The 22,223-nt window shown below is 42.9% G+C and overlaps 1 protein-coding gene across 1 annotated transcript in view; it reads left to right on the top strand.

Moving 5' to 3' along the window:
- The first annotated feature begins 10,556 nt into the window (after positions 1-10,556).
- LOC126144045 (trypsin-1-like) overlaps positions 10,557-22,223 on the top strand; it is a 45,964-nt gene continuing 34,297 nt past the window's right edge. Inside the window, exons 1-2 of the mRNA XM_049915466.1 lie at positions 10,557-10,634; positions 21,036-21,134. Coding sequence (XP_049771423.1) covers positions 10,586-10,634; positions 21,036-21,134 — 148 coding nt within the window. The 5' untranslated portion in view covers positions 10,557-10,585. The remainder of the gene's footprint in view (positions 10,635-21,035; positions 21,135-22,223) is intronic.

The following is a 22,223-nucleotide window of genomic DNA, read 5'->3' as shown; positions in this document are numbered from 1 at the left end:
CACCAGCAAGCCATCGTAAACTAGAAAACGTATTTCATTTAATGAACCAATGGCCATGCAATTTCACAAGGCTCTTACTTTATTTGAAACTGAGACGTTGAAAATTGTGGTGCTGGCCTGGGATTCGAATTCGATTTCACTGTGTTCCCCAAGATTTCTCTCTTCTAAGTCTCCTCGAAAGGCACCTATCTGGTTTAGAATCCTGATCAGCACAAAATATTCATTATTTGATTTCAAGCGCTAACATGTGCACTCCGAACTACTAGCGAAATATGGTTGCATTTTCAACGTCTCTTCGTGCGTTGTCAGCTGTAACGTGTTTGTTTCAACTCACAGCCACATGATGAGCTTTTTATCACAACTTTACAAGATCAAACGTTTCCTTACATCTTTTCGAGTTCAAACATTCCTCTCCATCCTACTGGCGAAAGCGGATTTGGGTTTGACGTTGTGTTCGTTGTGATCACCAACGACGATATGTTGTGGATTCAACTTCTAGCCAGCAGAGTATTTTCCATCACATCATTGAAAGTACAAACATACCACTCCTAGCTATTATTGGAAAAGAATTTGACAGTTAAAGTGTCTTCATGACCACGTGTGCAGGGTTTGATTTCCATTCAGCACAGAACTTTTCGTCGCCTGATGTCTAGCTAAACATGCGCACATCTCGCTACTGGTGAACCAACAATTGCTATTTATCGTCTGTTCCTGGCTAGAAAACGACGGCGCTAGATGCTGCGTCATTTACGGTTCCAACATCTTCCTATTGGTGAAAACAATTGATATTTAACTTCTGATTTTACGTACTTCGTTAAAAATCCGATAATGATAATGTCGTTTGACTAGGGCCTCCCGTCGGGTAGACCGTTCCCCGGGTGCAAGTCTTTCGATTTGACGCCACTTCGACGACTTGCTCGTCGATGGGGATGAAATGAGGGTGATTAGGAAAATACAACACCCAGTCCCTGAGCGGAGAAAATCTCCGACCCAGCCAGGAGTCGAACCTGGGCCCTTGGGATTGATATTCCGTCGCGCTGACCACTCAGCTACCGGGGGCGGACAACAATCCGATTAGGTGCTGGGTTCGCATCCCCATCACAAGCTTTACGTGATAGCATTTCAATTTTAAACGTGAGCGTACCTTGTTCCTTGTGAATAACATCATATTAAACGCCGTTGGGAGTCCAGGGAGTCATCATAAGTCGCAGTGATTTCAGTGTAATTACTGTCCTTGAATAAAAGTGCTATTTCTGTTCGTCTCATTGCGTATTTTTTTGAGATAGCCTCTGTACTGTATTGCAGCAATTCTTTCTACCTACGCTCAAGGTTTGATCGAGCTACAGGGTATGTTACTTTCCAGTGATATGCCATACGACAGATACTTTTCCAAGTTTTACTCTCCAGCGTAGTTGTCAGCCAACATGATAAGGGCAAAATCTGGGAATCAATTACCGGTTTGTTCATGGAATCTTGCTGACGTATGGATACGACCTACCGTGAACAGCTCAAGAAATAGTTTTCCTACTGTTATATAGTGTTAAACGAATTCTGAATTTTATGCTACAATAAAGTGCTTAGTCTTTGCTAAAAAAAATTGAGAGCCAAGAAATTAACGTATTCAACAGAAGAGAATGTGTTCTGTAGATCCTCACTAGAATGTACCATTAGGTTGTTAGATCAACGTTGTATTGTTTATTTGCACTTATATAGATTCTTTCCAATGGCTCTAAGCACTACGGGACTTAACATCTGAGGTCATCAGTCCCCTAGACTTAGAACTACTTAAACCTAACTAACGTAAAGACATCACACACTTCCATGCCCGAAGCAGTATTCGAACCTGCGACCGTAGCAGCAACGCGGTTCTGACTGAAGCGCCTAGAACCGCTCGGTCACCGCGGCCAGCTAAACAAGTAAACCGTAATGTGATTTGGTTTTTTGACGACAGTGTTTTGTGAATGAAGCGTTGATTATGGCGAGAGAGTATGACTTGGTGGAACGGGTAAAATGCGATAATGGCAAGTAGTCCGCTCCTCTCTAAGGATGACAAGCAGATGGCGAGTTTCATAATCCGAGGACGATTGTTTCACCAAAAAAAAATTCAAGAGGCTATCTTTAGGCTGAGTGCCCTCTTATCATCGCTAAACAGAGATGTAGATCACAAAGTCAGGCACATCGGATTGGTTGACCCAAGGCTGAAGCAAAGCAATCAAATGTTACTAAACATATTTGTTAGTGAGGCTGTGATAAGAGATAATATCTGTTAGAGGTAATTGTAACTTCAAGGCCTGCCCTATCGTGTTTTCAGACTGCCTAATGGCAATGTACCAATAGCTCTTGCTGCTTCGGTATTGCGATTAATGTAACATAAGGCAATAAAATAATACTTTCGTAATATGGTTGTATGGGGAGATTCTACTAGTCTCTCAACAGCCTGCGTGTAAGGATACAGTTTACACTCAAAACAGAAAAGCGCGGCATGTTGCCATTTCCCACCATAGAAGTGTATTGATCGTTAGATGCTACAAGTATCGACAGATATCTTCAAGGTACGTTCCACCACCACCAAGAATAACAACAACAGAATTCGGCTTTATACAGGGTGGTCCATTGATCGTTACCGGGCCAAATATCTCACGGAATAAGCGTCAAACGAAGAAACTACAAAGAACGAAACTTGTCTAGCTTGAAGGGGGAAACCAGATGGCGCTATGCTTGGCCCGCTAGATGGCACTGCCATAGGTCAAACGGATATCAACTGCGTTTCTTTAAATAGGAACCCCCATTACTTATTACATATTCGTGTAGTACGAAAAGAAATATTAATGTTTTGGTCGGACCACTTTTTTCGCATTCCTCTCAACAGCGAGTAGTTCACCTTCCGTAATGTTTGTGTTGTGACTTGGCAAGACAGCCAAGCCACTATGACCGGTAGCCGAAAGGCACGCGTTTAAGCTCAAGCAGGCTGGCGTGAGGTCTGGAACAGGACAATGTAATTAATATAGCCAATAAGGTACGTTGCTGCTGGAATACTTAACTTTAATCCATAATTGGTGTACATCTGTCTGACGATACAGGCATAACAAGATAAATAGCAAATGATAATGGCCGCTTGCTAGGTCGTAGCAAATGACGTAGCTGAAGGCTATGCTAACTATCGTCTCGGCAAATGAGAGCGTAATTTGTCAGTGAACCATTGCTAGCAACGTCGGCTGTACAACTCGGGCGAGTGCTAGGACGTCTGTCTAGACCTGCCGTGTGGCGGCGCTCGGTCTGCAATCACTGATAGTGGCGACACGCGGGTCCGTCGTATACTAGCGGACCGCGGCCGATTTAAAGGCTACCACCTAGCACCTGGCGGTGACACCACAGTTCGCACTTGCATTGACAATGAGCTGGCGCATATTGTCAGGCGTTGTCGGTGGATCACGTAAGCAAATATCCTTCAACTTTCTCCACAAAAAGAAATCCGGGGACGTCAGATCCGGTGTACGTGCGGGTCATGGTATGGTGCTTCAGCGATCAATCAAATGGTTCAAATGGCTCTGAGCATTATGGGACTTAACATCTATGGTCATCAGTCCCCTAGAACTTAGAACTACTTAAACCTAACTAACCTAAGGACAGCACACAACACCCAGCCATCACGAGGCAGAGAAAATCCCTGACCCCGCCGGGAATCGAACCCGGGAACCCGGGCGTGGGAAGCGAGAACGCTACCCCACGACCACGAGAACGGCGACCAATCCACCTGTCATGAAATATGCTATTCAATACCGCTTCAACTGCATGCGAGCTATGTGCCGGATATCCATAACGTTGGAAGTACATCACCATTCTGTCATGCAGTGAAACATCTTTTAGTAACATCGGTAGAAGATTACTTAGGAAATCAGCAAACATTGCACCATTTAGATTGCCCTCGATAAAATGGGGGCCAATTATCTTTCCTGCCATAATGCTGCATCATACATTAAACCGCCAAGGTCTCTGATGTTCCACCTGTCGCAGCCATCTTGGATTTTCCGTTGCCCAATAGTGCATATGATGCCGGTTTACGTTACCGCTGTTGGTGAATGACGCTTCGTCGCTAAATACAGCGCGTGCAAAAAATCTGTCATTATCCCGTAATTTCTCTTTTGTTCCCAGTGGCAGAACTGTACACGACGTTCAAAGTCGTCGCCATGCAATTCCTGGTGCATAGAAATATGGTGCGGGTACAGTCGATGTTGATGTAGCATTCCCAACACCGACGTTTTTGAGATTCCTGATTCTCGCACAATTTGTCTGCTACTGATGTGCAGATTAGCCGCGACAGCAGCTAAAACACCTACTTGGCCATCATCATTTGTTGCAGGTCGTGTTTGACGTTTCACATGTAGCTGAACACTTCCTGTTTCCTTAAATAACGAAACTCTCCGGCGAACGGTCCGGACACTTCGATGATGTCGTCCAAGATACCGAGCACCATACATGGCACACGCCCGTTGGGCATTTTGATCACAATAGCAATGCATCAACACGATATCGACCTTTTCCGCAATTGGTAAAGGTCCATCTTAACACGGGTAATGTATCACGAAGCACATACTGGTCGCACTGGCGGAATGTTACGTGATACCACGTACTTATACGTTTGTAACTATTACAGCGCCATCTATCACAAAGCGAAGGAAGTGGTCCAACTAAAACATTCATATTTCATTACGTACTACACCAATATGTAATAAAAATGGGGGTTCCTGTTTTTAAAAAATCGCATTTGATATCCGTGTGACCTATGGCAGCGCCATCTATCGGGCCTACCATAGCGCCATCTGGTTTCCCCCTTCAAGCTAGAAGAGTTGCGTCCTTTGTATTTTTTCGTTTGATGCTTATTTCATGATATTTGCCCCGGTCACTATCAATGGACCACCCTGTATACACTGACCAAGAGGGCCCACTGAATTTATGATGCAGACAACATACTTTCCTGTCAGATAGGCCGACAGTAACTGACGGGAAGTGATCTAGTAAAACAGAAGTGAAATCTGGAGTCCCCCAAGGATGTGTTACGAGACCCTGTGCTGTACTTAATCTACATACCCTTTATAAATAAGTCATGCGACAGGAAACTTTACTTTTGAAAATCATAAACAACTTACAGAAAAGTTTAATACAACACTGAATACAGTACATGTTTAAATTTTATTTCCGCCTAACATTATTAGTTTCCGTCGATCGCGCTTGGTGGTATGCGTGAATGAGTTATTCCAACAGTCATCATAGACTCGTATAACGGCGCAGGGCGTGTACAGTGTTTTTATGGTTTCATGAATCCAAATCCGCTACTGCTGTTCGGAGAAAATTCAAGATTAAATATCGTAAGCCACTACCTCAAAACCAAGCTATTATTAATTATGTAAGTAGCCTGTTTGTATGTTGGCAGCGCTACAGACTGTTTTAATATCACTGACAGCGCTCTGCGCCTTCGGCAAGAGATTCTGTGGTTGGACGGACTAGAAGTTAGCGAGTGGATGGGGAAGTGCATGGACATGATATTCCTAGGTGAGACTCTGTGTTGGTGGGACATACATTGTAAAGTGAGATGAAATTATATGTTTATAATAAAATACTCAAGGAAATGTATGATGGCGCATGTTTGATTGGTAATGTTTGGGCAGTGGAATTATTGGCAAATGGTTCAAACCTGACTAAGGACATCACACATATCCATGACCGAGGCAGGATTCGAACCTGAGACCGTAGCGGTCGTGCGGTTCCAGACTGAAGCTCCTAGAACCGCTCGGCCACTGCGGCCGGCTAATCATTGACAACTTCATAATTTTTTGGAACTCAATGTCACATGAATAAGGTAAATTTTTCTAAATACACTGTTTGCTCTTCAACAAAATCTTTCTTTTTGCTAACCATATGCCTCGTAGTAGTTCGAGTCTATCGTAGTTAGAATCTTTTTATTTAACTGGCCGTTGTTGCTACTTGCTGTAATTGCTGTAGTTCGTGTTATGAAGATTTTGTGTTAGGTAAGTGACTTATGAAAAAACAGTGGAGCTTCCACTATCGGAATTCATGACTGAAATGAGTTTAGGAGATTAAAAGAGTTGGAGGTAGTTTTATATTTCCTTAAATTTAAAATTTTTTTGGATTTGTATCAGTGTTAGGATTTCTTGAAATTCAGGGCCATTTTTTGTGTTAATTATTGGAAGTCATGTTGTCAATGAGTAGCAGTTATATTGCGTTGGGCTTGTATATTGTAGGCAATAAATGAATAGGTTGAATTGTCTTTCTCAGGGAAAATTCCGTAAGTCAGTGTTTAATATAAAAAAATAATGAAAGAGGTAGATTTAGTTGGTACAACCGTGTCACCGAAACTGGCTTCGCATCCTTAGGACGCCGGCTCAGGGTCGACCGGCATTCTCTAACATAGCAAATGAACAAGTTCGGCAGTCTGCATTTGTAGTCTGGGTAAATCAACGAGACGTGCCAGCTTGGAATTGAATACACTTCGTGTCACGGTGTGGAAGGTATTACGCAAACACCTGTCATAGTAATCCTACAAACTGCAACTGCTACAAGCTTTATGAGAAAGTCACAAAGAAAAACGAGCTGAATTTTATGCATAAATGTTTATGAAACTGCAGATGATTTTGATGTAAAACTGCGCGCAGTGATGAAGCCACCTTTCATATCTGCGGTAATGTGAATTGTCATTATGTTCGCATATGGGGTGAGCAAAAATCTCGTCACGCAATCTAACATCTACAGGATTCGCCTAAGGTGAATGTTTATTGCACTGTTAGCTGTAACAAGATTTACGGTCCTTTCAGTTTTGCCGAGTTAACTGTAATCGGCCTATCGTACCTGGACATGTTTGAACATTACGTAATGCCTCAATTACCACAGGATATGGGCACAAAATTTATTTTCCAGCAAAGACTGCGCGATACATTGTAATTGCGAAATTTTCGCATATCTCCTTCGGAATGTGCCGACTTGGAATGGACGTCTAAGAATAATATCCTGGCCACCACTATCACCACACTAACCTCAGTGGACTTTTGTGTACGGGGTTCCGTTAAAGACAGAGTTTTCTGGGAAACGTTGACGAGCTGCGACGAAGGATAATAGGAGCAGCTGCCACCATACATCAAGACTTGCTTCATAGGATTCGGCAGGAAACTGATTACATTCAGGACATCTGTCTTGGCACAAAAGGTAGCCTCACTGTGCATTTGGAAATGAAACTTCAATGTAAACTGCATTCAGTTCCGGATCAAACGGATCTGTGGGTTATTTACCTTTTTCACAATTAGAAGGTACATTCGGATAACTAGTTTACAAACATCCTGTAGAGAAATGATTTAGGAGACATTTGGAACATCAGAAGATCAATACGAATTACAAAGGACTTGGACAAGGTATCTGTATGGTGCGAAAGCGCCAATTTACACTAAATAATAACAAGTGTGAGCACCTCCCTCCCCCCCGACCCCACACTCACACAGACACACGTAAGTATTAAAACAATCCGTGAAATTTCGGTTACACGATAAATCACACGTTTTAAAGATGGTCGATTCAATAAAACGTCTAGGGATTACAGTTACGATTTACTTAAATTGGTACTATGGCATAGAAAATGTAGGCAGAGAGCGTAAAAGTCGCAAGATCTACTAATAATACCATCCCCTATCCTCTGATCTACAATATTTCCGAACCGGGCTAAAACTTTTATAGTGAGACCGTCCCCTCCCACTCGAGAGTTGAGATAGGACGTAAAAAGTTAAAAAACGATTTTTCAAAAATATGCTCATTTTGATTGCAGATCTTTATGAAGAGTTTCATATATAAAACATATATGTTCCATATATGTAAGACATGTTATTTGGGTTTAAGCGTGCCAAAGTGCAGTGCAACGTCTCTTCTCAGAGCATTCTTCTATCGCACGTCAATGTATTTCGCTTTGTGGATTTTAAACGTGTATATTTTGTAATGGAAGCCATCAAACCTGTATTCAGAACAGTGGAAATTAAAATGTCATGTAGTGCCTCTCCTGCTCCCAGTCGGCCAGTCTGACATTCTACCCCCTTTACAAAAAAAAAAACAAAAAAAAAAAAAAAAAAAAAAAAAAAAAAAAAAAAAAAAACTCACAATTAAAACTGGGTGGGACTATTTGTGACCAGGAGAATAAGAACTCTTCAGAAAGTTTGCATTCTTTATTGTATATTAACTAATAACTTTCTCTCTAGCGTGACATGAAATTAAATAAAGGAAACATCAGACAAGTAAGACAAGAGGCAAGCAAGACAGTACACATTTCTTCAATCCTTAGGTCGCAGCATTTTTTTTTCTCTCTAATCTTGCCACAGCTTTACACGGCGTGCTTTCATTTATGCGAAAGAATCTATTAGCTGTGGATGTACCTCAGCCTGAATGTGGCTTATTTCTGACAGAAACTGGTACAAGAAATTTCGAAATTTGTAAAAAAATAAATTTGTGTCATGTTAGTAGGCAAAAACGAAAGAAAATTTATTTTTCCCCTTTTATCAATTAGTGTCGCCAGCAGTCTGATGTATCATATGTAATACATGGCTTGCAACAATGTGTAAGAAGACAAAAAAGTTGTGAGCTTATTGCCTGTCACTGTAGACATATCTTTCTAATAGTATTTGTTATGTTAAAATTGTTATTTATTAGGTTACTGGGATGTAAAAATGGTACTGTAGGTGTGTGAAATACTTGTCTGACGTAACATAGGGCCAGATGGCTCTTACCATACCTGGCTGAATAAGAAATAAATAAAAATGAAATAAATAAATTAAAAATCATAAAATTATGGCCTAATACAGAAAATAAAATTTCATAAATTCTGAAATCAGTGCAAGGCCGAGTACACGTTTTCCGGAAGATGAGGTGAAAAATTTATATTTTCCTCCCAACACAAACCCAAACAATTACACGACCGGCTTCTGCGATAGAAATTTCTCCTAATGTGAGAGTAACTTGTATCTCTAGAGACAATGTAATTTCCAGCAGTTGAAGCAAGGGGAGCTACTGCTGGTTGTGTACCATTTTGTCATTGACCACTCCTCGAGTTGTCTAAGCCGATTACGGGAGTGCTGTCTGCTTATGCAAAGACTCCATCTATATCAGCCCCGCCTCCTTGATAGCTAGCAGTGGTGTGGCTATAATATCCGAAAAGATTAGATCACAGATGTAACCTGGCCTTTCGTAATGCATATGACTATGCATAAGTACGCAGTTCGTCCGCTACATTAGTCCGACAAGCTATTGTACACGTATTTTGATGTTTGGAGATCTCTTAATAGGGAGTACATTGTAGGCCACCAGTGACTGTAAATACGTCTGTGAGACACACCGTTAAAGTCGCTATGAACCTTGCAAACCCTTGTATTCTGTCCGCCACACTTGATTGATATTATCGCCAATAGATTTTTAATTGTGAATCCAAACAGACTACGGTGGAGACCTTGTAGACTCTTGTGTGCATCCAGGTGACCATCCACAAGTCTATCCTAGACGTGGTCAGTCTGGGATGCTTTTGGCTCTATAGATATTTGAAACTGAAGCATTTTGGTCTCATCTATTTTTAGTGTATAAGGCTGTTACTGTTTTCCAGATTTCGAGAATGATCCATAGTATGAGTAATTCGCTAAGAGATATCATCTACAGACCTATGTGTCGGCAGACCTCTGAATAAACGTTGACAGGACTTGTGTCTTTCTTCATTTTAGAGATGAATTCGGCAAACTGTTCCTCCAGAAAAGAAATATAATCGCACTTTTATCATATTCAATATGTGACAATTCTGGAAGACAAGTTTAACCGTCAATAGTTGGAAACTGTTCGGAGAAAGGATTCCCCTGGCACCCTACAACCTCTAGTCGTTCCCTAGTTGTCTGTTCATAAAGCTGATATAACTGAAAGAGTTTCTCTTTCCTCACACGCCCTTTAGTATAGCTGCTTCTTGATATTGAACGATAAAGCACTACGCTGGTAGAACCCGTTTGAGGTTAATAATTCTTTCTTTGATATCCGACTTCAACCAATAGTTATTCTCTAAGCTTAGCTGACGTTATTATCGTCTCAATGATGGTTAGCTAACTCCCGCATGCTACATACGGTTCCTCTAAAATTGAACACTTTTTCATTCCATAAACGTTATGATATGTTTGATGAATACATGATAGGTATGTTTTTCGGGTATTATACAATTTCTGTTGTAGAGACTGTGATCATTACATTGCAATGGAAATGGCTACATTACTCGATCTACAAGGTACCGTCCTGTACCTTACAAGTCTACAGCGGCTGCAGCGGAAGTCTGTTCAGTCCGGTCACACTTTCTAAGTATAGTTGTTTACGTTGATTAACCAATATTCTGTGAATTTGCGGTATTCTAATCAGCAAAGTTTAATCTTGAGATTCGTTAAGCGATGACATCCTGAGCACGATAAAGCAGCAACATTGCATCACTGAGACGATCTTGATACCAGCGTGGACGTAGCGCGCAGTACATAAAAGTCCCAGAATACACCACGCACACATCCGCGGCCAGAAGATGCTACGACACACGCTGCTAGTTCTTGCCCTTGTCGGTTGCGTGCTGGGTGAGTGTGTATCGTGTACTGTTCGTAGTTTGCCGTAGTTGTTCCTATGTTACTTAACGACTGATGGAACACACATATGTACATCCATTATACCTTACATGCTGCATCGGCACAAAAAAAATGAGCGTTAATAAGGAACTGCGTGTCGTGACGCGTTGGTGAACGATAATTTTTGGAATGTGCCCCTAGGATACGATAAATTTAATCAAAGTGCATCAAGACAGGTGACCAATTTACTTCAGACATTATCTCGCGCACATCCGGAATTCAAAAACGGCGTTTCTCCAAGAAAACTAAAAGAAAAAAGTCCGAAAAACATTATCAGGTATTAACAGAAGTACCACATAAAGGATGCCAGTTAGTCAAAAAGCCATGCTTCAAAAATAGAATGACTTTATTTCTCGTAACGCAACGTAGCCATCTTCACCTAAGTCCAAAATGCGTCACATTACGAGAAATATAGTCATCTACTTTTGAAGCATGACTTTTTCACTAGCGACGAGCAACAGATCTACGCATTATGCAATACTACTGTTAATTATCAACATAGTCACCTGCCTCATACCCGACTTTACGTTGTAACTGTTTATAAACAGGAATATTGGGACAGCGTTCGAAAACGTGTCAACTCAAACCACCTTCAAGTTTACACATAACAATTCATGGTAGGTATACAAGGTTGCTCCGAGAGTCCTCTTTTGTCTTCGTCGTCTTACATGCACGACGTTTTCCGGTCGGTACAAAAATACGTCTGCAGTAAACAACATGTAAAATACCGCGGAGTTGGTCGATTTTGATTGAAGTTGTGTAGGTTAAGAGGTTACATAAAGGCTGAAGTCCACTTGTTCAGCGATAAATAACGATAAATAGATGCACAGTAACGCGAACAAATTTGCTTTCTTCGTACAGTGACAACGTTTCTAAACTAAATTAATTTCTCAAAAACTTCATTATTAAAGTACTTTTGGAGAAGTGTTTATCGACCATTTCACTTGCTTACATTGGCATCCATTTTACACACACACACACACAAACACACACTCACATGAGTCACCTAACGTTACCGCTGGATATATTTCGTAAACAACATCAAATACTGACGAACCGATTCCACAGACCGAACGTGAGGAGAGGGGCTAGTGTAATTGTTTAATACAAACCATACAAAAATGCGCGCAAGTATGTTTTTAACACAAACCTACGTTTTTTTAAGTGGAACTACGTTAGTTTTGTTAGCACATCTGAACATGTAAGCAAATACGTAATCAGTGCCGTTTGTTGCATTGTAAAATGGTAATTACATCCGGAGATATTGTAACCCTAAGTTGACGCTTGAAACTTCCGACGTTCAGTTGTGTGTTGTAACAAACATGGGCCACGGTCGGTGAGCAGCATCTGCAGGGACATATTTACGATGACGACCGTGTTTACGAGTGTGGCTGTAGTGCACTGTTGTGGTTTGGTCTAGCTGTCGCAGTGTCCGCATGTAGCGCTTGCTGCTATTGTTATTCTGCATTCGTCTCCGCACGCAGACCAACTGTAGTACACCGTGTTACCAGACGTCTGTGATAGTGTAGTGTTGTAGGAACTGTGACCATGGTGTATTCGAACTCTGAAAAGGCGAAGATGATACTCATCTATGGCGAGTGTCGACGAAATGCAGCTGAAGCCTGCAGGGTGTATGCAGAACGGTACCCGGACAGAGAGCATCCAACGTGCCGCACAATGCAAAACATCTACCGCCAACTGTATGCAACAGGTATGGTCGTCGCACGCAAATGGGTCCGTAACAGCCCCGTCACAGGAGAAGCGAGTGCAGTTGGTGTGTTAGCTGCTGTTGCCATGAACCCACACATGAGTACACGGGACATTGCGAGGTCCGGTGGACTGAGTGAAAGTAGTGTCATGCACATACTGCATCGTCACCGATTTCACCCGTTTCATGTGTCGCTACATCAGCAATTACATGGTGATGACTTTAATCATCGAGTGCAATTCTGTCAATGGGCATTAACAGAGAATGCGTTGCAGTTCTACCTGTTTACCGATGAAGCGGCTTTCACAAACCACGGGGCAGTGAATCTACGGAACATGCATTACTGGTCCGTGGACAATCCTCGCTGGCTCAGACAGGTAGAGTGACAGCGACCGTGGACTGTAAATGTATGATGCGGAATCATTGGCGACCACCTCATTGGTCCTCACTTCATTGCAGGGGCCCAAACAGCTGCAACATACATCGCGTTTCTACAGAATGATCTGCCAACGTTGCTTGAAAATGTCCCACTGGAAACGCATCGACGTATGTGGTATCAGCATGATGGTGCATCTGCACATTCCGCAATTAACACTAGGCTGACCCTTGACAGGATGTTCGACGGGCGTTTCATAGGACGTGGAGGACGCATGAATTGGCCAGCCCGTTCTCCTGATCTTACACCTCTGGACTTCTTTCTGTGGGGTACGTTAAAGGAGAATGTGTACCGTGATGTGCCTACAACCCCAGAGGATATGAAACAACGTATTGTGGCAGCCTGCGGCGAAATTACACCAGATGTACTGCGGCGTGTACGACATTCATTACGCCAGAGATTGCAATTGTCCGCCGCTCGTGGTCTCGCGGTAGCGTTCTCGCTTCCCGAGCACGGGGTCCCGGGTTCGATTCCCGGCGGGGTCAGGGATTTTCACCTGCCTCGAGATGACTGGGTGTTTGTGTTGTCCTCATCATTTCATCATCATCCAGGAAAGTGGCGAAATTGGACTGAGCAAAGATTGGATAATTGTACGGGCGCTGATAACCACGCAGTTGAGCGCCCCACAAACCAAAACATCATCATCACAGATTGCAATTGTGTGCAGCAAATGATGGCCACCACATTGAACATCTATTGGCCTGACATGTCAGGACACACTCTATTCCACCCCGTAATTGAAAACGGAAACCACGTGTGTACGTGTACCTCACCCCTCACGGTAATGTACATGTGTGTCAGTGAAAAAGACCAACAAAAAGGTGTTAGCATGTGGACGTAATGTGCTGTTCCAGTCTCTTCTGTACCTAAGGTCCATCACCGTTCCCTTTGGATCCCTACGTAATTCGGTGCTCTCCGATACACACGATCGAACAGCGGAGGAGTGGTACTCATACGTCAACTTTAGGTTACAATATCTCCGGATGTAATTAACATTTTACAATGCAACAAACGGCACTGATTACGTATTTGTTTATATGTTCAGATGTGCTAACAAAACTAACGGGGTTCCATTTAAAAAAACACAGGTTTGTGTTAAAAAACATACTTCCGCGCATTTTTTTATGGTTTGTATTAACCAATTACACTAGCCCCTCTCCTCACGTTCGGTCTGTGGAATCGATTCGATTCGTCAGTATTTGATGTGGTTTACGAAATATATCCAGCGGTAATGTTAGGTGACTCACCCTATATATATATATATATATATATATATATATATATATATATATATATATATATATATATATATATATGAAAGTCTTATTTCAATAGTGGTACAAGTCCATTTTTGTTCATATTCAGATGTTGTTGTTGTTGTGGTCTTCGGTCCTGAGACTGGTTTGATGCAGCTCTCCATGCTACCCTATCCTGTGCAAGCTTCTTCATCTCCCAGTACTTACTGCAACCTACATCCATCTAAATCTGCTTAGTGTATTCATCTCTTGGCCTCCCTCTACGATTTTTACCCTCCACACTGCCCTCCAATGCTAAATTGTTGATCCCTTGATGCCTCAGAACATGCCCTACTAACCGGTCCCTTCTTTTTGTCAAGTTGTGTCACAAACGCCTGTTCTCCCCAATTCTATTCAATACTTCAACATTAGTTATATGATCTACCCATCTAATCTTCAGCAGTCTTCTGTAGCACCACATTTCGAAAGCTTCTATTCTCTTCTTGTCCAAGCTATTTATCGTCAACGTTTCACTTCCATACATGGCCACACTCCATACAAATACTTTCAGAAACGACTTCCTGATACTTAAATCTATACTCGACGTTAACAAATTTCTCTTCTTTACAAACGCTTTCCTTGTCATTGCAAGTCTACATTTTATATCTTCTCTACTTCGACCATCATCAGTTATTTTGATCCCCAAACAGCAAAACTCCTTTACTACTTTAAGTGTCTCATTTCCTAATCTAATTCCCTCAGCATCACCCGACTTAATTCGACTACATTCCATTATCCTCGTTTTGCTTTTGTTGATGTACATCTTATATCCTCCTTTCAAGATACTGTCCATTCCGTTCAACTGCTCTTCCAAGTCCTTTGCTGTCTCTGATAGAATTACAGTGCTTAATTCATAAATATTATAGTATAAATAGTATAAATATTATAGTATTTGAGAGTTTAGAACCTGAATAGTGTAAAATCGCGTAGTCTCCTTCTGCCGCCGAGCAGTGTGTCAGCAGTGCGCAAGTAGCAGCATTACTGCATTTGCTAGGCAACCTTGTATTTTAATAACTGTTTAAATTTTGTGTCGAATTGTTTGTGCTCTGTAGATTAGTTCAGACGTTCTTTGCACAACAGTTTTTAGCATTGATAGGGACTGTGACTGCTGTGTTCGGATGCGGGCTGAGTTGGTATCCCTTCGCTCCCAGCTTCAGGCAGTGTTGGCTTCGGTCACGCAGCTTGAAGCTGTTGCCAATGGGCATCACTGTGGGGATCCGGATGGGGGTTTGTCGGGGAAGGCCAGCTCGTCCCACGCATCCCCCGATCGGACTACGTCTGTGGTTGCCCGGGATACTGCCCACATTGAGGCTGATCCCTCACCTGTGGTAGAGTGGGAGGTCGTCTCGAGGTGTGGCAGGGGGCGAAAGACATTCCGGAGGGCAGAACGGAAGGCCTCTCCAGTTCGTCTGACGGACCGGTTTCAGGCTCTGTCTCCAGCTGATACGGATCTTCGGCCGGACATGTCTGCTTGTCCTGTTTCAGAGGTTGCCCCTCAGTCTGCAAGATCTGGGCGGTCGCAGAGGGTGGGCTTACTGGTAGTTGGGAGCTCCAATGTCAGGCGCGTAATGGGGCCCCTTAGGGATATGGCAGCAAGAGAGGGGAAGAAAACCAATGTGCACTACGTGTGCATACCGGGAGGAGTCATTCCTGATGTGGAAAGGGTCCTTCCGGATGCCATGAGGGGTACAGGGTGCACCGATCTGCAGGTGGTCGCTCATGACGGCACCAATGATGGGTGTCGCTATGGATTGGAGGAAATCCTCTCTGGCTTCCGGCGGCTATCTGATTTGGTGAAGACTGCCAGTCTCGCTAGCGGGATGAAAGCAGAGCTCACCATCTGCAGCATCGTCGACAGGACTGACTGCGGACCTTTGGTACAGAGCCGAGTGAAGGGTCCGAATCAGAGGCTGAGACGGTTCTGCGACCGTGTGGGCTGCAGGTTTCTCGACTTGCGCCATAGGGTGGTGGGGTTTCGGGTTCCGCTGGATAGGTCAGGAGTCCACTACACGCAGCAAGCGGCTACACGGGTAGCAGGGGTTGTGTGGTGTGGACTGGGTGGACTGGGTGGTATTTTAGGTTAGATGGCCTCGGACAAGTACAGAAAGGGCAACAGCCTCAAAGGGTGCAGGGCAAAGTCAAGACATGCGGGGACCAAGCAGCAATCGGTATTGTAATTGTAAACTGTCGAAGCTGCATCGGTAAAGTACCGGAACTTCAAGCGTTGATAGAAAGCACCGAAGCTGAAATCGTTATAGGTACGGAAAGCTGGCTTAAGCCAGAGATAAATTCTGCCGAAATTTTTACTAAGGCACAGACGGTGTTTAGAAAGGTTAGATTGCATGCAACCGGTGGTGGCGTGTTTGTCGCTCTTAGTAGTAGTTTATCCTGTAGTGAAATAGAAGTGGATAGTCCCTGTGAATTATTATGGGTGGAGGTTACACTCAACAACCGATCTAGGTTAATAATTGGCTCCTTTTACCGACTCAGCAGCATTAGTGGCAGAACAACTGAGCGAAAATCAGGAATACATTTCACATAAATTTTCTCAGCATGTCATAGTCTTAGGTGGAGATTTCAATTTATCAGATATAGACTGGGACACTTAGATGTTTAGGACGGGTGGTAGGGACAGAGAATCGAGTGACATTATACTGAGTGCACTATCCGAACATTACTCCGAGCAATTAAACAGAGAACCGACTCGTGGAGATAAAATCTTGGACCTACTGATAACAAACAGACCCGAACTTTTCGACTCTGTAAGCGCAGAACAGGGAATCAGTGATCATAAGGCCGTTGCAGCATCCCTGAATATGGAAGTAAATAGGAATATAAAGAAAGGGAGGAAGATTTATCTGTTTAGCAAGAGTAATAGAAGGCAGATTTCAGATTACCTAACAGTACAAAACGAAAATTTGTGTTCCGACACTGACAATGATGAGTGTTTATGGAAAAAGTTCAAGGCAATGATAAAATGCGTTTTAGACAGATACGTGCCGAGTAAAACTGTGAGGGACGGGAAAAACCTACCGTGGTTCAACAACAAAGTTAGGAAACTACTGTGAAAGCAAAGAGAGCTTCACTGCAAATTTAAACGCAGCCAAAATCTCTCAGACAAACAGAAGCTAAACGATGTCAAAGTTAGCGTAAGGAGGGCTATGCGTGAAGCGTTCAGTGAATTCGAAAGTAAAATTCTATTTACCGACTTGACAGAAAATACTAGGAAGTTCTGGTCTTACGTTAAATCAGTAACTGGCTCGAAACAGCATATCCAGACAATCCGGGATGATGATGGCATTGAAACAGAGGATGACACGCGTAAAGCTGAAATACTGAACACCTTTTTCCAAAGCTGTTTCACATAGAAAGATCGCACTGTAGTTCCTTCTCTAAATCCTCGCACAAACGAAAAAATGGCTGAAATCGAAGGAATAGAAAAGCAACTGGAATCACTCAACAGAGGAAAGTCCGCTGGACCTGACGGGATACCCATTCGATTCTACACAGAGTACGCGAAAGGGGTTGCCCCCATTCTAACAGCCGCGTACCGCAAGTCTCTAGAGGAACGGAAGGTTCCAAATGATTGGAAAAGAGTACAGGTAATCCCAGTCTTCTAGAAGGATCGTCGAGCAGAAGCGTAAAACTATAGAGCTATATCTCTGACGTCGATCTGTTGTAGAATTTTAGATGTTTTTTGCTGGCGTATCATGTCGTTTCTGGAAACCCAAAATCTACTCTGTAGGAATCAACAAGGATTCCGGAAACAAGGATCGTGTGAGACCCAACTCGCTTTATTTGTTCATGAGACCCAGAAAATATTAGATAGCATCTCCCAGGTAGATGCTATTTTTCTTGACTTCCGGAAGGCGTTCGATACAGTTCCGAACTGTCGCCTGATAAACAAAGTAAGAGCCTACGGAATATCAGACCAGCTGTGTGGCTGGATTGAAGAGTTTTTAGCAAACAGAACACAGCATGTTGTTATCAATGGAGAGACGTCTACAGACGTTAAAGTAACCTCTGGCGTGCCACAGGGGAGTGTTATGGGACCATTGATTTTCACAATATATATAAATGACCTAGTAGATAGTGTCGGAAGTTCCATACGGCTTTTCGCGGATGATGCTGTAGTACACAGAGAAGTTGCAGCATTAGAAAATTGCAGCGAAATGCAGGAAGATCTGCAGCGGATAGGTACTTGGTGCAGGGAGTGGCAACTGACCCTTAACATAGACAAATGTAATGTACTGCGAATACATAGAAAGAAGGATCCTTTATTGTATGATTATACGATAGCGGAAGAAACACTGGTGGCAGTTGCTTCTGTAAAATATCTGGGAGTATGCATGCGGAACGATTTGAAGTGGAATGATCATATAAAATTAATTGTTGGTAAGGCGGGTACCAGGTTGAGATTCATTGGGAGAGTCCTAAGAAAATGTAGTCCATCAACAAAGGAGGTGGCTTACAAAACACTCGTTCGACCTGTACTTGAGTATTGCTTATCAGTGTGGGATCTGTACCAGGTCGGGTTGACGGAGGAGGTAGAGTAGATCCAAAGAAGAGCGGCGCGTTTCGTCACAGGGTTATTTGGTAACCGCGATAGCGTTACGGTGATGTTTAGCAAACTCAAGTGGCAGACTCTGCAAGAAAGGCGCTCTGCATCGCGGTGTAGCTTGCTGTCCAGGTTTCGAGAGGGTGCGTTTCTGGAAGAGGTATCGAATGCATTGCTTCCCACTACTTATACCTCCTGAGGAGATCACGAATGTAAAATTAGAGAGATTCGAGCGAGCACGGAGGCTTTCCGGCAGTCGTCCTTCCCGCGAACCATACGCGACTGGAACAGGAAAGGGTGGTAATGGCAGTGGCATGTAAAGTGCCCTCCGCCACACACCGTTTGTGGCTTGCGGAGTATAAATGTAGATGTAGAGCCTCAAAGTTTTTATTTCTTCTCCGTGGATTTTAATACCTACTCCGATTTTTTCTTTTGTTTCCTTTACTGCTTGCTCAGTATACAGATTGAATAACATCGGGGAGAGGCTACAACACTGTCTCATTCCCTTCCCAACGACTGCTTCCCTTTCATACCCCTCGACTCTTATAACTGTTATAACTGCCATCTGGTTTCTGTACAAATTGTAAATAGCCTTTTGCTCCCTGTATTTTACCCCTGCCACCTTTAGAATTTGAAATAGAGTATTCCAGTCATCATTGTCAAAAGCTTTCTCTAAGTCTACAAATTGAGACGCAGAGTCCTAAAGTTAAATGAGCGCTGAAAAATCTGCAATTGAGATACCAGAAACATTCAAGCATATGGCTTCTTGCTAGAGATGAATCTTTCTTTCTATTTGTTTGTCTCATTAATTATATTTATATCCAAGTGAAAATTAGAACTTTACTACTACTCCTCATACACGCGCTGAAGTTTCCCCTTGGGACTACTTAAATAGACTCTATACTGAGGTGACGGAAGTCATGGGATACCTCATAATATCGTGATGGGCCTCCGTCCGCCTTGGCTTGGACCATGGACTCAAAAAGTCGTCGGAGGTCCCTCGCAGAAATATTGAGCCATGCAATGCTGCTCTACAGCCACTCATAATTGCGAAAATGTTGCCGGTGTAGCATTTTGTGCATGAACTGACCTCTCGATTATGTCCCGAAAATGTTCCATGGGATTCATTTAAGGCGATTTGTGTGGTTAAATCATTTGTACGCATTGTTGAGAATGTTCTGACATGGCACATTTGTCATCCATAAAAGTTCCGACTTTGTTTGGGAACATGAATTCTATGAGTGGCTGCAGATGGTCCTCTAGTAACGCAACATAATAATTTCAAGTCAATGATCGGTTCAGTTGGACCAGAAGACCCTGTCCATTCCATGTAAATACAGCCCGCACCATTATGGAGCAACCACCAGTTTGCAGAGTGCCTTGTTGACAACATGGGTCCACGACCTCGTTTGGTCCGCGTTATATACGAACCTTACCAACAGCTCCTAGCAGTTAGAATTGGGACTCATCTGGCCAGGCTACGGTTCTCCAGTCGTCTAGGGTCCAGTCGATGTGGTCATGAGCCCAGAAAGGCGGTGCAGGCGATTTCGTGCTGTCTGCAAACGCACTCGCGTCGGTTGTCTTCTGCCATGGCTCAATAACGCCAAATTTCGCTGCACTGTCCCAACGGATACATTCGTTATAGGTCCGACATTGTTTTCTACGTTTACTTCACGCAGTATTGCTTGTCTATTAGCACTGACATTTTTACGCAGGCGCCCCTGCTGTCGGTCGTTAAGCGAAGGCCGTGGGCCACTGCGTTGTCCGCGGTGATGGATAACCACTGAAATTTGGTGTACTCATCATACTCCTGACGCTGTCGATCTCAGAATACTTAATTCCCTAACGATATCCGAAATGAAATGTTCCATGCGTCTAGCTACAACTACCATCCTGCGTTGAAAAGTCTGTTAATATCCGTCGTGTAGCCAGAATCAAGTCAGAAACATTTTCACATTAATCACCTAAGTACAAATAACGATTCCGTCAATGCAATGGCCTTGTGTACCTTGCGTACGCGATATTTTCGCCATTTGTACGTATATGTGCATGTTGCTATTCCATGGCTTTTGTCACCTCAGTGTGGTATCGGCTGCTCGATTTAGGAAATTTCAGGGGAGTGATAATGGAAGTATCGGCCTGCTTTAGGCCCGAAATGACTTGCAAACTTACAGAAAATGCCAATAACAACACGAAGAATGGAAACAACTCCCTAATCAAATAACTACCGTAACAACAACATACTGAAGTACCCAGTAAGAAGATGTGTGTTTTTTGGTGTGGTTGCTATTTAGACTTATGTAAACCAGCGTATAATTCCGTAGTTGTAAGCAGTTGATGTTCCACCACTTGACAGGAGCGAGACTGCCCGTGCGTCGCCTGGTGAACAGCGGACATCGGAGTAGGGTGGGCGCCGCAGCTGGCCGCATCGTGGGGGGCCAGGAAGCCACCAGCGGTGAGTACTGCAGCAGATGATGATGGTCGTCATCGCCAGGGACTAAACTACCACTAGATAGTGTGAGCCTCAAGTATGCTTCGTCCATTTTTTTCTGTGGCAGACCAATTTTCCTTCTTTCGGCTTCTAGCTCAATACTGGCTTCGGTGTTCTACTTTCTTTCTTTCTTGTTAATTGCCCTATCTCATTCGTCCCTGTAATCCACTACATCAAAATTCAGATGAAACACTTTTTTTTTCTTTGCTGACATCTGCTTTTGTCATCCCACCAGGTAATGTGTCGCTAGATAACTCTCACAGGAAACTTAACTCAAACTTTTTATCTATCACTTAGTGAAGTGTCGTAACGTTCTCGCTCAATTGTTTTCTTCCTTGCGTCACAGCTGGAGTCACAGTTATTATGAAATTTCTGTATCTGTTCTAATCAGTATGAACTGAAGGTGACGATTGTGCGCAAGACTATTAAAGGTTACTAGTTGAATGGTGAATGTGATTTTATCATCGAAAAGACGCTTTATTACATAAAAAACTTTAGTAACATGAGAGTAATATGTGTCATATTACAATTGAATGTATTCTCAGACTAATATACTGCATGAAATCATACTTTAATTAGTTTAAAAAAATGCTTCCCTCAGTACGGGGTGTTCCTAAGCTAGAGACTATCTTTCACCTCGAACTCTGTTAGTGCCCATCCCACGCAGGCAACATAGTTAGTACAAAGATAGGTTGTATTGTTACCACTGGTTACTGGTTTCACTCGTTCGCTGATTTTGTGGCATCATTCTCATTGTGCAACAGTGACAGACGTGCATTAATAGTTAAACGAAAAAATATACAAAAAATGCAGTTCTTATCATGATATGCATACCAGTGCAACATACTCGTCCGTAGAACAATGATGGTGCTACCATGACCGTATAATTTACGGAGTGTGTCTATTGTGCCAGCTCTGAAATGAGATACCACCCAAACGTTGGAATTTCTGTAGCTTTCTACTCTCATCAACATTTGATATGTAATATCACACCCAAGGTAAAGAAACCTAGGCAACCTTTGGTTGGTAATGTCTGTTTTCGCACTCACTATT

The sequence above is a fragment of the Schistocerca cancellata genome, chromosome 2, assembly GCF_023864275.1.
Source record: "Schistocerca cancellata isolate TAMUIC-IGC-003103 chromosome 2, iqSchCanc2.1, whole genome shotgun sequence".
NCBI lineage: Eukaryota > Metazoa > Arthropoda > Insecta > Orthoptera > Acrididae > Schistocerca > Schistocerca cancellata.
The sequence above is the reverse complement of the archived record's forward strand: the minus strand, read 5'-3'. Positions and strand labels throughout refer to the sequence as shown.